Source organism: Salmo trutta, chromosome 2 (genome assembly GCF_901001165.1).
Source record: "Salmo trutta chromosome 2, fSalTru1.1, whole genome shotgun sequence".
NCBI lineage: Eukaryota > Metazoa > Chordata > Actinopteri > Salmoniformes > Salmonidae > Salmo > Salmo trutta.
Genome location: NC_042958.1, coordinates 54,505,226 through 54,521,110, shown reverse-complemented (window position 1 = coordinate 54,521,110; position 15,885 = coordinate 54,505,226). Strand labels below are relative to the sequence as shown.

At 42.8% G+C, this 15,885-nt stretch overlaps 1 protein-coding gene across 2 annotated transcripts in view; it reads left to right on the top strand.

Moving 5' to 3' along the window:
- Positions 1 to 15,885, top strand: part of grid1b (glutamate receptor, ionotropic, delta 1b) — a 414,815-nt gene that overhangs the window by 189,192 nt on the left and 209,738 nt on the right. For both annotated transcript variants that reach the window (XM_029705848.1, XM_029705837.1), the window contains exon 3: positions 33 to 317. In XM_029705848.1, the coding sequence (XP_029561708.1) occupies positions 33 to 317 (285 nt within the window). The remainder of the gene's footprint in view (positions 1 to 32; positions 318 to 15,885) is intronic.

Genomic DNA, 15,885 nt, shown 5'->3' with positions numbered 1-15,885 from the left:
TCTCTCTCTCTCTCTCTTTCTTCTCTTTCTAGCCTGCGAGTTGATGACCCAGGGCATCCTGGCTCTGGTCACCTCTACCGGTTGTGCCTCGGCCAGCGCCCTCCAATCCCTGACTGACGCAATGCACATCCCACACGTGTATGTCCAGCGCAGTGGCGAGGGCTCGCCACGCACCACCTGCCAGCTCAACCCCAGCCCCGACGGCCAACGCTACACCCTGGCGGCGCGCCCGCCCGTCCGTCTCAACGACGTAATGCTCACCCTGGTCGGCGAGCTGCGCTGGCAGAAGTTCATTGTCTTCTATGACAACGAGTATGGTAAGTGTGGAGTATGGAGTGACTAGCTAGTGGACATGCTTCAAGGCTGGCACTAAAAGGATTCTAGAGTATTGTGGAAGGAGGTTGATGACGAGAGGTGAGGGGGCGAGGGCTGCAGGATGGTCTGTCTCCGACGACAAAAGTGCTCCAATCAATGAAGCCTCTCAGAGTTGAGTGATCGGATGGAGGAAATAGAGCTTACTCACCGTCACATGGGAAGCTCTCGCTGTGAGAAGTGGGAGAGAGGGAGAGAGGCTGTCTTACTCATCAACGAACCACCTGTTCCTGATACTTATCAAATCATGTTAATCATGTTAATCAGGATCAAATGAGTCTGATTTTAGTATGATGAAATGTACTGTACAGCAGCTTCATGATAGGATCCACGATTTCACAGCATGTTCCTTTCAGCTCAATGCTTTTAGATAAGGATTCTATTTTCTATATTTTATATCGTTCCACTATATGAGTCTATATTTGTGAAGGTATAGAGCGGCATCAGAAAAGGTCAGAAGTTCAACCTGTCTATGTTTGGTTTGCTTCAGTGATGCCCTTGAACCAGGGTCTTTATCAGCATAACCCAGTTGTTTCAATATTGTCGGATGACTGCATACTGCCATATTCGACTGCTTTTCTAGAGCTGATGAAACTTGAGGATGTGTTTCAATAGAAACTGGGGGATGTGGATTCTCTGAACAGTATAGCAGATTGCAGTGCATGTGTTTGTGGCAAAGGTTACGGTAAGGGTAAGATATTAACGTTTCTGGCTGTTATTCTGTTATTTATCATGAATTTACAGACGTTGCACTCTGTCTATATGAAGAAGAGCAATGGATTAGAAATGGTTATTATGTCTTCTTGTGTTGTGCGTCTTAATTTGTTGTTTTAGTAAATGCGGCATCGTAATATTTCTATATTAAGAGGAGGATGCATAATGTCTTCCTGTTCTTCAGGAAAACAAACATTCAGGTGGACATTATGAAAGGAAATTGCACAACACTATACTTCACAAGGTAAAATCCTAACAGAGCACAAAAGATGGTTGTCACCAAACCATCTGACTCAACAAATGATTTTTAGCATACACAGGCATGTACAAGCCAGCTTTTTCCTCCCCACCACTCTATCCAAACCCAGCCTCAACAATATCACTCCCTTTGATGAGCAAATGCATTAAATAAGTGAGGGGAGACGAAGAAGGCACATTTATTCAAATTAAGTCCTTTAAGTTTATTAGGAGCAGATGGGGTCTGGGTTTGGGTGTCTAGGCCTGGCTCCAGCATGGCCCAGGCCTGACAGCTGAGTGATGATGATTAAGGAGAGACCTTGGATTGCATTGCTGCTTCCATCCCATCTCCCCCCTGCCTCCCTTGCCTCCCCAGCCCCTCTCTCAACCTCCGTGCTCATTTTCCCTTTCATTCTGTCTGTCTTTCATCCCCTCTCTCTCTTCGCCTTTCACTGAAATTCGCTTTCTGTCTGTGTGTTTATCTTTCTCTGTGTTTGTTTTGCTGTCATACTCTCTCTCATTCTCTTTCTCAGTCACTTCCTCATGGAAACCCTGTTTCGCCTCATAAAGTACAGACAATTCCCTCTTTGCTGGTTTGCTTACAAAAGGACAAAAGGGCAAATCCCTCAACCCGTTTTAGAGATATGTACACTGATGCTGCTGGAAATGCAGAAATAGCATTTCAGTTCTTTTTTTAAACTTCAGTCCCACAAACAGTGTGGAGTAGACCATTTTTGGTTGGCACATGGTTGGTAAACTGCTGAAACAATGTTTACTGCTCTGCTGTCGCCATCATAGCTGACTGCGAAACCTTTTTGGTTATACCACACACGAGACTTGCTACATAGCACTGCTCTCAACAGTCTTGTGCAAAATAACCTAGTTAGAAATGAATGAATGAATTAACAAACATGCCCCACTCTGCCTCCTCATCTCTCAACTTCACAGCTTTCCAGCCTCACCCAGGAATGTGGCACTTCTTCCCCCTACTCCTATCTGACTACAGGGTTATTGGCTGGGCTATGGAATGTCATTATACTGTTGAAGGTGTTGAGACTCAGGATTTAGACAGCGTGTCTCTATAGAATGAAGAGATGTGGCGAGGTGGGGGGAAAACACACCACAGCTATAGTCCACTGAATTGATTTGCCGGGTGCATTGATCTGCTCCGTCTGTCACACAGTGCTCCGCCGAATGTTCCGCCAAGCATGAGACAACAGTTGGGCAACATCAAATATGGACTCCCAATCACAGACATGGTTGGAGCTGGGCTGGCTCCAGTGTTGACTGGGACGGTGTCCCAAAATACGCCCTACCCCCTGTATAGTGCACTACTTTAAACCAGGGTCCATAGGGCTTTGGTCAAAAGTATTGCACTACTTTTGGAGTAGTGTTCAACTTAGGATGCATCCTGGGACCTCCTGTTTTCACCTGCAACAATAAGAGCCACCTGCCAGCCAGCTGGAACAAAAGCCTCCTGACTTTTGTAAAAAAATATATAATGTAAAAGGGAGTATGAGGTGAGAAGCAACGAGGGCTGAATGATTTTGTGTTGACCCACGGGGTTCTGACGTGACCTCATATTGCTACACATGGGTTGCTGCATTCCTTTCTGCCTGATGGTTTACAATGCTGTCTGGAGCTAACATACTGTAGTAGCCATATCATTATGTTTGGGTTATAAGGGGTCATTTCAATAGTATTTTATATATTATTATGTTGGCGAGGGGTCATTTATAGGGGGTCAGAGTTAATTGCTTGAGTGGATACCCAGGGTCAGGGTTTGCCACAATAATATTTCATGATCTCTATCAGTGTTAACATGCATTAGCCTATACTGACGCTGGACAGTGCCTTGAATGCAGGGCATTCAAGTTGAACACCAGTTCAACGCCCCCTGTGGCAGACCTGATCTGCTCACTTAGCCTCTTAGCGCTAGCTTAAGCCATTCATTTCTTTCTGACCTTCATAATTTTGTTTATGCATGTATTTTCCCAGTCTAGGCGTTTGGTCCGCAGCAATTTCATTATATTTAGTGGTATAGCTTTACAAAATCACAAGTCATAAAGTGAGGGTGGTTGATTACTGTCGCACTTCTTTATGCCCACTGTCATGATATTAATGCCAGCCTTAGTATAAATAAACCAATATCAGCCTGCGGAGGTGATTTCATTTATGTCTGGCCCGAAATCAGCTGAGTCACTCCCAGGAACTCCTCATTCAAAAAGCTTCTATTACTTTTACAGCTCCCTTACCACTCACTGTGTCATTCAAATGGTGTGATGATATTATCGAGACACCCTCCAGAATACAGGAGCCTCATGAGCCCAGGCAGATTTATTTACACAAACAGTTCCCCCAGGAGTGCATGGCTAGGCTTTCAGAGTGGAGCAACTGAGGACAACTCCACTCACAAATCAGTCACTCTTACTATCCGCCCAAGACATGTAATAAAGTGTTATCAATTACTAAGTTCCATCTTGTAGTTCCTATCTGCTACGTTCAACAACGTTCAGTTAAACAAGTGAACTCCGCGATTGCGTATTTAAAGGCAGTGATTGCGTAAGCCTGGCGAGAACACTTAAATAAGGATATACCCCGAACCCATACTAGAAAGAGTCGCATATTTACAGAGCATTAGTGCTTAAAAAAAAGGCTACTGTGGTCTATCATCTTAAGCTCGCCCGCTTGGTTGTATTTGCTTGTGGCTTTACTGGCCTATGATTCCTGATAAACGCCATCAGTTCAGTCAACGACTTTGAACGTGCATGTGGAGGATGGGGAGTTGGAGGGAGATAGAGGGGGCACAGAGAGAAGAAGTGGTGCCTCATTTGAACTGGATGTTTTGTAAATCCCTGCGTGACTTTGGCTGAGTCTCCGCGGGCTTTATATAATGCTGAGTAATTCCCGGAGCTGCTTGATGCTCTGAGACAGTTCGCTTCAGGAGAGGCCAACAAAAGGCACCTCACATCACAGTTCCAGGCTATCCTCCAGCAGCTCCAAAAAAGCCTGCAAGCCCCTCTCCTCTGGAAGGCAGATTAGCCAACACCTGTGTGGGATCACAGGGAGCGCCGCCTGCGTTAGTGCCGCTCTAGCATGGCACCACATTTGGATCATCTGACGATTTTGTAAATGTACATAACATAGTGGATTAACTCTGGGAATGGTGTGAACCGTTGGGGGAACAGAGGAGAAGAGAGGAAGGGGTGGATCAAAAGGAGGTTGATTATCATCAATAGTCAGATGCCACATTACAGATGTGCTTATGGCGTCGGGTGCTTTTGTGTTGTTTTTTCCGTTGTTTGTAGTGTAGGGCTGTTTGCATTGATTTAATACTGCTCCATCTTTCATCTGTATAACAGAGCTAGCTTCCTGAGAAAGCTCATTCTGGTTTCAGCCAGCCAGACTGAATGTACATTTTTACTGCCAGCCGTTTATGAAAAGTGTCAGTAATTTTGGCTTAATTACATGTGGGCGGCAGGTAGCCTAGTGGTTAGAGTGTTGGGCTAGTAACTGAATGGTTGCTAGATTGAATCTCCGAGCTGACAAGGTTAAAATTTGTCCTAATTGTAAATAAGAATTTGTTCTTATCTGACTTGCCTAGTTAAATAAAGGTTAAGTTAAAAAAAATGGAACAGTCATGGAAAAAGTACTCAATGGTCATAGTTGAGTAAGAGTAAAGATACCTTAATGGAAAATTACTCAAATGAATGTGAAAGTCACCCAGTAAAATACTACTTTAGTAAAATACTAAAAGTATCTGCTTCTATATGTACTTAAGTACAGGGGTGAAAAAAGTACTCAATTAAAATAAAGAAAAACCCTTGAATGAGTTGGTGTGTCTTTTGACTGGTACATTCTCCCACATTTCTGGTTGGCAACACAGGGAACCCAAAGATGACCAAAAACTGTTGTATTACTACAGAAAGTATTACCCCTTTTTGACAGCAACTATTTCCCTTTTTATTTGATGTTACAGACAAACTAGGAACAACAATAATAGCATAATGCCTCTGACTTTATCAGAAACTTGCCCATACTGGTATATACTGTAATTGCATCAATATAATACCAACTAACCTTTTTTGACTTTGGGGGGGGTTTATTTATTTAATGCATTATACTGCTATTGTACCATAGTAACTCACAAGATGGTATGATATGATCATTTTTGGTACCAATTATCATAATTGTGCATTACCATGGTAGAATGTAGAATGCAGGTTAAAAACCATGGTATTTCCATGATCCTCACCTATACCATGGTATAAAGTATGCAATACTATAGTAATATTTAGGTACAATCGCAGTATCATGGTAGTACAAATTATACTTTAAGGTTAAAACCATGATACATTTCTATGATTCCGACTATACCATGGTATAAGTGAAAGTACCATAGTAGTAGTAACATGGTACATTTTTGTAAGGAGACAGCGCTCATTCCTCATCATGTTAAATACTTAATAGGAATTAAGTTATTTTGAGAATCCACTTAAAATCGTATGATGACGCATACCTATACTACATGACCAAAAGTATGTGGACACCTGCTCGTCGAACATCTCATTCCAAAATCATGGGCATTAATATTGAGTTGGTCTCCCCATTTCTGCTATAACAGCCTCCACTCTTCTGGGAAGGCTTTCCACTAGATGTTGGAACATTGCTGCGGGGACTTGCTTCCATTCAGCCAAAAGAGCATGAGTGAGGTTGGGCACTGATGTTGGGCGATTAGGCCTGCCTTGCAGTCGGGCATTCCAATTCATCCCAAAGGTGTTCGATGGGGTTGCAATCAGGGCAGTGTCCAGGCCAGTCAAGTTCTTCCACACCTATCTTGACAAACAATTTATGTATGGACCTTGCTTTGTGCACGGGGGGCATTGTCATGCTGAAACAGGAAAGGGCCTTCCCCAAACTGTTGCAACATAGCTGGAAGCACAGAATCGTCTAGAATGTCATTGTATGCTGTGGCGTTAAGATTTCCCTTCACTGGAACTAAGGGGCCTAGATCGAAACATTTAAAACAGCCCCTGACCATTTTTCATACTCCACACAACTTTACAGTTTGCACTATGCATTTGGTCAGGTAAAGTTCTCCAGGCATGCGCAAAACCCAGATTCGTCCATCGGATTGCCAGATGGTGAAGCGTGATTCATCACTCCAGAGTCCGCGTTTCCACTGCTCCAGAGTCCAATGGCGGAGAGTTTTACACCACTCCAGCCGATGCTTGGCATTGCTCAAGGTGATCTTAGGCTTGTGTCCGGCTGCTCAGCTATGGAAACCCATTTCATGAAGCTCCGACGAAAAGTTATTGTGCTGACATTGCTTCCAGAGGAAGTTTGGAACTCGGTAGTGAGTGTTGCAACCGAGGACAGACGATTTTTACACGCTACATTCTTCAGCACACCTATTCTGTGAGTTTGTGTTGCTTACCACTTTGCGGCTGAGCCGTTGTTGCTCCTAGACGTTTCCACTTCACAATAACAGCAATTACAGATGACTGGGGCAGCTCTAGCAGGGCAGAAATTTGACGAACTGACTTGTTGGAAAGGTGGCATCCTATGACGGTGCCACGTTGAAAGTCTGAGTTCTTCAGTAAGGCCATTCTACTGCCATTGTTTGCTATGGAGATTGCATGGCTGTGTGCTAGATTTTACACACCTGTCAGCAACGGGTGTGGCTGAAATAGACCAATCTACTAATTTGAAGGAGTGTCCACTTTTATATATATAGTGTATTCAGGGCTGCGTTAACTGAGACAAAAACATTATTCACTAAGCCATTGCCAAACAACAAAATCACAGTCACAGTGAGCCAACAGAAAATGCCAGTCTGGTAATTATGTTCCTGTCTTACAATGGCTGTGTCTTGTTGTTCTATGTACCAGTATTGTAAGTTCAGCAACAACAAAAAACGTCGCTTTTCCAGGGCCCTGTCTTTAAAAGATAATGTGTAAAAATCCAAATAACTTCACAGATCTTCATTGTAAAGGGTATAAACACTGTTTCCCATGCTTGTTCAATGAACCATAAACAATTAATGAACATGCACCTGTGGAACGGTCATTAAGACACTAACAGCTTACAGACGGTAGGCAATTAAGGTCACAGTTATGAAAACTTAGGACACTAAAGAGGCCTTTCTACTGACTCTGAAAAACACCACAAGAAAGATGTCCAAGGTACCTGCTCATCTGTGTGAACGTGCCTTAGGCATGCTGCAAGGAGGCATGAGGACTGCAGATGTGGCCAGGGCAATAAATTGCAATGTTCTTACTGTGATATGCCTAAGACAGAGCTACAGGGAGACAGGATGGACAGTTGATTGTCCTCGCAGTGGCAGACCACATGTAACAACACCTGCACAGGATCGGTACATCTGAACATCACACCTGCGGGACAGGTACAGGATGGCAACAACAACTGCCCGAGTTACACCAGGAAAGCACAATCCCTCCATCAGTGCTCAGACTGTCCGCAATAGGCGGAGAGAGGCTGGACTGAGAGCTTGTAGGCCTGTTGTAAGGCAGGTCCTCACCAGACATCACCGGAAACAACATTGCCTATGGGCACAATCACCGTCACTGGACCGTCACTGGACCCGGTCCCGTGTGGCTCAGTTGGTAGAGCATGGTGTTTGCAACACCAGGGTTGTGGGTTTGTTTCCCACGGGGGACCAGTATGGGAAAAAAATTTATGAAATGTATGCATTCACTACTGCAAGTCGCTCTGGATAAGAGCGTCTGCTAAATGACTAAAATGTAAAATGTAGGACTGGCAAAAAGTGCTCTTCACTGACGAGTCTCGGATTTGCATTTATCGTCGAAGGAATGAGCTTTACCCCGAGGCTTGTACTCTGGAGCGGGATCAATTTGGAGGTGGAGGTTCCATCATAGTCCGGGGTGGTGTGTCACAGCATCATCGGACTGAGCTTGTTGTCATTGCAGGCAATCTCAACGCTGTGCGTTACAGGAAAGACATCCTCCTGCCTCATGTGGTACCCTTCCTGCAGGCTCATCCTGAAATGACCCTCCAGCATGACAATGCCACCAGCCATACTGCTCGTTCTGTGCGTAATTTCCTGCAAGACAGGAATGTCAGTGTTCTGCCATTGTCAGTGAAGAGCCCGGATCTCAATCCCATTGAGCACGTCTGGGACCTGTTGGATCGGAGGGTGAGGGTGAGGGCCATTCCCCCCAGAAATGTCCGGGAACTTACAGGTGCCTTGATGGAAGTGTGGAGTAACATCTCACAGCAAGAACTGGCAAATCTGGTGCAGTCTATGAGGAGGAGATGCACTGCAGTACTTAATGCAGCTGGTGGCCACACCAGATACTGACTGTTACTTTTGATTTTGAGCCCCCCCCCCCTTTGTTCAGGGACACAGTATTCCATTTCTGTTAGTCACATGTCTGTGGAACTTGTGCAGTTTATGTCTCAGTTGTTGAATCTTGTTATGTTCATACAAATATTTACACATGTTAAGTTTGCTGAAAATAAACGCAGTTGACAGTGAGAGGACATTTCTTTTTTTGCTGAGTTTGTTTATTCTTTAGGAGGCACAGTAAAAACATTACTTGACAAAGACATACGATAGCCTGAATGGAACATTTTATACTTAAAAAGCTCCTCTTCAGTCAAAGCTGTACTGTTAAACGAGTCAACGGCGTCACCGGCTTCCCTCTGCCAATTGTATTCCATGCACCTATTTCTTTGACCATCTTTGCCTTTGAGACAATCAGGATGACTTCTTCTACACCGTGTTTCAGTGTAGCTACTCATCAGTGCTCGGACTTCACACAAGGCAAGCTGATGATGAATCCTTGGGGGATGTCATTGAGAAGAGCGTTCATGGTCGTTGGATTCGCGGCGCCAATTTGTTGTAGCTAATTAAGCCTTCAACTGGGCCTGCGAGTGACATTGTCTAGACACCTGCAGCAGCTCCAATATTTGGGCTCTTTTATTTTCTTTCTTACGATTGATGCTTTGATGTTGCCTCCAATTAAAGTCCTTAATTGGCCAGGAATCTTCACTAAGGGAAGTGGTTGTAGCGGGGTTAGGGACTCGGTGAGACGTTGTGTGTTAATGACTATGTCCCCTTCTTAATCTCTACCCACCACACTCACCTGGGGCCCTCACCGTGGGACGTGGACGGTCTGGGAGACTGGGGATTGCGAGGGCGATGGGAGTGCTATGAGAGAGTGATAGAGATGTAGATATGGGGAGGAAGAGAGAGAGAGATTGGGGGGGTAGAGAGAGGGGTAGAAAGAGATGGGGTAACTGGAGAGAGAGAGAGAGAGGGGGGAAAGAGGGATCACCAGTCATCTCACTTTCATTTGTTATTTTCCCCTCTCCTTCCTTCCTTCCTTCCTTCCTTCCTTCCTTCCTTCCTTCCTTCCTTCCTTCCTTCCTTCCTTCCTTCCTCCCTCCCTCCCCCTACCTTTATCTCTCTCTCTCTTCAAATCCCAAGGGGTCTGTTACTAGGCTCTGACATCCTTATCTTCTCTATATTTTCTTTTAGAACTGGGACTGTGATCTTAAACATCTTTGTTCCATCAAAGGTGTGATATAATATGATCAGATACGATAGGAAGGCTATTTTCGCCTGGCTGGACCTGGGGTAGATGACGACATTGCTATGATTGATCCCCCTGCACCCCTGTCCGTCGGCCCTTGGTCTGTTCTGCTGCTCCACAGCCATAAAAAGTTGAGCGGAAAATCGGGCCGGGAGCGAAACACACTTTGACATTTGTCTTCATTAACTGTTTTTGTGTTGTGGTGTTATTTTCTCCTCTACGAATTGGGCAGATTCCTTGCAATGCCGGTCCTTTCACGACCTATCCCACATGGCCAATAAATATGGCCAAGATAAAGCGTCATTGGAGTGTTCAGGTATGCACCCCAGGTTTATTAAAAAGGCTTCTAAAGTTTGTAATGTCCACTTAAAAATGTCAGACTTGATTTGACCTAACTAAAAATGTATCAACACCTAGACAATGTTCCATTAATTATAATCCACACAATCATTCACATTTCCTGTTGCTGCAGGATTAGTTTCCTGCTGTAAGAACCTGGTAACAAAGATCTTACACCTGTAAAGCAATTTAATGCATTAGATTGTAGACAATAGCATAGTATGCAGATCCATAGAAACACAATATCTAGTAGTTTTATGAGAAAATACACATATCCCTAACATATACACTGAGTGTACAAAACATTAGGAACACCTGCTTATTCCATGACATAGACTGACCAGGTGAATCCGGGTGACCGCAATGATCCCTTATTGATGTCACTTGTGAAATCCACTTAATCTCTAGCGCCGACAGAGATGGTCGCCTCACATCAAGTCCTTAGGAGTCTATGCAGTATTTTGTTTTTTTATGCATTATTTCTTACGTTGTTAGCCCAGAAAATCTTAAGGGTTATTACATACAGCCGGGAATAACTATTAGATATAAGAGTGACGTCAATTTACCAACATTACAATCAGGAATACGACTTTGTTCGGACCACCACCCAGGACATTGGATCTAATCCCAGAGGCCGATCCAAAACAACGTCGCCACAGAAGAGATAGACAGAGCAGCCTCCTGGTCAGGCTTTGAAGGCGTGCACACTCCCCTCCACTTCCGAGTATGCTACTCGCCAATGTCCAGTCTCTAACTACTTTGGGGTAGGGGGCAGTATTTTCACGTCTGGATGAAAAGCGTGCCCAGAGTAAACTGCATGCTACAGGCCCAGACGCTAGAAAACAATCTGAAGTTTCTAAAACTGTTTGAATGATGTCTGTGAGTATACCAGAACCCATATTGCAGGCAAAACCCTGAGAAAAATCCAACCAGGAAGGGGGAAATCTGAGGTTTAGTTTTTCAAGTGATTGCCTATCCAATATACAATGTCTGTGGGGTCATATTGCACTTCCTAAGGCTTCCACTAGAGGTCAACAGTCTTTAGAACGTTGTTTCAGGCTTCTACTGTGAATGGGGAGAGAATAAGAGCTATTGGAATCATGTGTCTGGCAGAATGGCATGAGCTCAGTCACGTGCGAGGCCGTGAGAGCGAGCTGAGTTCCTTTTCATTTCTGAAGATAAAGGAATTGTCCGGTTGGAATATTATTGAAGATTTATGATAAAAACATCCTAAAGATTGATTCTATACATCGTTTGGCATGTTTGTACGAACTGTAATAGAACTTTTTTGACTTTTCGTCTGAACTTAGTGCTCGCGCATTTTGCATTTGGAATAGTGAACTGAACGCGCGAACAAAAAGGAGGTATTTGGACATAAATATGGACTTTATCGAAACAAAGCGAACATTTATTGTGGAACTGGGAATCCTGGGAGTGAATTCCGATGAAGATCATCAAAGGTAAGTGAATATTTATAATGCCATTTCTGACTTTTGTTGATTCTACAACATGGCGGGTATCTGTATGGCTTGTTTTGGTGACTGAGCGCTGTACTCAGATTATTGCAAGGTGTGCTTTCGCCATAAAGCTTTTTTGAAATCTGACACAGAGGTTGCATTAAGGAGAAGTTTATCTTTAATTCTATGCATAACAGTTGTATATTTTATCAACGTTTATGTTGAGTATTTCTGTAAATTGATGTGCTCATTGACCGGGAGTTTTGGAGCCAAAACATTTCTGAACATTACGTGCCAATGTGCAATGGGTTTTTTGGATATAAATATGAACTTTATCGAGCAAAATATACATGTATTGTGTAACATTGAGTCCTGGGAGTGTCATCTGAAGAAGATCGTCAAAGGTTAGTGATTCATTTTAGCTGTATTTCTGGTTTTTGTGACGCCTCTCCTTGCTTGGAAAATGGCTGTGGTTTTTCTTGTCAAGGTGCTGTCCTAACATAATCTAATGGTATGCTTTCGCCGTAAAGCTTTTTTGACATCGGACACTGTGCTTGGATTAACGAGAAGTTTATCTTTAAAATGGTGTATAATACTTGTATGTTTGAGAAATATGAATTATGAGATTTTTGTTGTTTTGAATTTGGCGCTCTGCTATTTCACTGGCTGTTGGCGAGCGTCACAATACCCCAGAGAGGCTAGACAACAAGGTGGAAGAAATTAGGTTAAGGGGTTGCCTTCCAGAGAGACATCAGAGATTGTTACATTCTCTGTTTCACGGAAACATGGCTCTAACAGGATATGTTGTCGAAGTCAGTACAGCCACTGGGTTTCTTCATGCGTCGTGCTGACAGAAATAAACATCTCTCTGGGAAGAAGAAGGGCAGGTGTGTATGCTTCATGATTAACCACTCATGGTGTAATCATAACAACATACAGGAACTCAAGTCCTTCTTTTCACCTGATCTAGAATTCCTTACAATCAAATGCCAACCATATTATCTCCCAAAAGAATTCTCGTCAGTTTTCATCACAGCTGTGTATATACCCCCTCAAGCAGATACCACAACGGCCCTCAAGGAACTTCACTGGACTCAATGTAAACTGGAAACCATATATCCTGAGGCGGCATTTATTGTAGCTGGGGATTTTAACAAAGCAAATTTGAGAACAAGCATATCGATTGCAGCACTCGCGCTGGCAATACACTGGACCAATGCTAATCTAACTTCCGCGATGCATACAAGGCCCTCCCTCGCCCTCCTTTCGGCAAATCCGACCACGACTCCATCATCCTACTGTCCTATAGGCAGATATTCAAACAGGATGTACCCGCGACTAGAACCATTCAACGCTGGTCTGACCAATCGGAATCCACGCTTCAAGATTGTTTTGATCACGCGGACTGGGAAATGTTCCGGGCAGCCTCAGAGAATAACATCGATCTATACGCTGACTCGGTGAGTGAGTTTATAAGGAAGTGCATTGGAGATGTTGTACCCACTGTGACAATTAAGTTCTTGGGGCTATGTGGGACGTTAGCGTGCCACCCGTGGCGCACCCTATCAACAGCAGGTGCATTTCAAGAGCGGCAAATTTGAAACCAAATAAATGTCAAAATTCAAATTTCTCAAACATACAACGAACTTACACCCTTTGAAAGATAAACATCTCCTTAATCTAACCACGTTGTCCGATTTCAAAAAGGTTTTACGGGGAAAGCATAAAGTTAGGTTATGTTAGGAGAGTACATTGACAATAGCTGTGTGTAATGCATTGTCGATTCAAAGACAGGCGTCACCAAAACCATAAAATCAGCTAAAATTATGCACTAACCTTTTACAATCTCCATCAGATGACACTCTTAGGACATTATGTTAGACAATGCATGCATTTTTAGTTCTATCAAGTTCATATTTATATCTAAAAACAGCGTTTTACTATGGCGTTGATGTTCAGGAAATCGTTTCCCTCCAATACCGGCAGTCAAGTCATGACAACAAAATAATTAATTAATATTAGAAAACATTGGTAAAATATTATATTGTCATTCAAAGAATTATAGAGTTACATCTCTTGAACGCAATGGACTTGCCAGATTTAAAATTAACCTTACTGGGAAATCACACTTTGCAATAATCTGAGCACTGCGCCCAGAAAAATACGCATTGCGATACAGACTAACCGCCATGTTGGAGAGATCTAAAATCGAAAATACTATGTAAATAATCTATTACCTTTGATTCTCTTCATCAGATGTCACTTCCAAAGAATCCCAGGTCCATAACGAATGTAGTTTTGTTCAAAAAAGCTCATCATTTATGTCCAAAAACCTCCGTGTTGTTAGCACTAAGCCAGCCAGACTTCACTTCACTTCACGAACGGAAAAAATATATTTACGTTCGTTCAAACATGTCAAACGTTGTATCGCATAAATCATTAGGGCCTTTTTTAACCAGAACATGAATAAAATTCAAGGCGGACCATTGGGTTCTCTTTTAAAACGTTTCGGAATGAGAGTACCCACCATCAACTCGCGCGCAAGGTGTCTAATGGGCCATCACCGTTCCAAGGCTCTTCTTCAGTCAGATCTCAGAGTAGAAGACTCAAAACACTTTGTAAAGGCTGGGGACATCTTGTGGAAGCAATAGGAAGTGCCAAAACATTCCTCAGCCCCTTTGTTTTTCAATGGTATAGGCTTAAAGTCAATTCAACACATCAGGTATCCACTTCCTGTCAGAATCTGTCTCAGGGTTTTGCCTGCCAAATGAGTTCTGTTATACTCACAGACACCATTCAAACAGTTTTAGAAACTTTAGGGTGTTTTCTATCCATATATAATAAGTATATGCATATTTTAGTTACTGGGTAGGATTAGTAACCAGATTAAATCGGGTAAATTTTTTTATCCAGCTGTGAAAATACTGCCCCCTATACCCTAACAGGTTAAAACCTACCCTAACCAAAAACCATGGATGGATGGTGGCATTCGCGCAAAACTGAAAGCGCGAACCTCCGCGTTTAACCTGTTTGGGATAGGGGGCAGTATTTTCACGGCCAGATAAAAAACGTACCCGATTTAATCTGGTTACTACTGTTGCCCAGAAACTAGAATATGCATATAGATTTGGATAGAAAACACTCTAAAGTTTCTAAAACTGTTTGAATGGTGTCTGTGAGTATAACAGAACTCATATGGCAGGCAAAATTCTGAGAAGATTCCAGGCAGGAAGTGGCCTGTCTGACAATTTGTAGTCCTTCTGTTGCATCTCTATCCAAATTACAGCATCTGTGCTGTTACGTGACACTTTCTAAGCCTTTAGAAAGAAAAAAAAATCTAAATGTTCCATTACCATACTTAGAAGCATGTCAGACGCTGTTTAACCTGTCTGGGCAAGGTGGGACGTTTGTGTCCCACCCTAGTCAACAGCCAGTGGAATCGCGTCACGCAAAATACAAAACCTCATAAATGCTATAACTTTAATTTCTCAAACATATGACTATTTTACACCATTTTATAGATACACCTCTCCTGAATCGAACAATGTTGTCCGATTTCAAAAAGGCTTTACAGCAAAAGCAAAAGCAAAACATTAGATTATGTTAGGAGAGTACCCTGCCAAAAAAATCACACTGCCATTTTCAAAGCAACTAGCATGCATCACAAATACCCAAAACACAGCTAACTGCAGCACTAACCTTTGACAATCTTCATCAGATGACACTCCTAGGACATCATGTTACACAATACATGCATTTTTTGTTCGATAAAGTTCATATTTATATATAAAAACAGCATTTTACATCGGCGGGTGACGTTCAGAAAATATTTTCCCTCAAATGCTTCTGGTGATCAGCGCTACAATTTACAAAATTACTATTCGAAAACATTGTTAAAATTTTATATTGTCATTCAAAGAATTATAGATTAACATCTCGTGAATGCAACCGCATTGCCAGATTTAAAAATAACTTTACTGGGAAATCACACTTTGCAATAAACGACGTGGTATGCTCAGAAAAATAGGCTAGGCGATACATGTTAGCGCCATCTTGGAACCATCTAAAATCAAAAATACTATCGTAAATATTCCCTTACCTTTGATTATCTTCATCAGAAGGCACTTCCAGGCATCCCAGGTCCACAACAAATTTAGTTTTCTTCGAAAAAGTTAATAATTTATGTC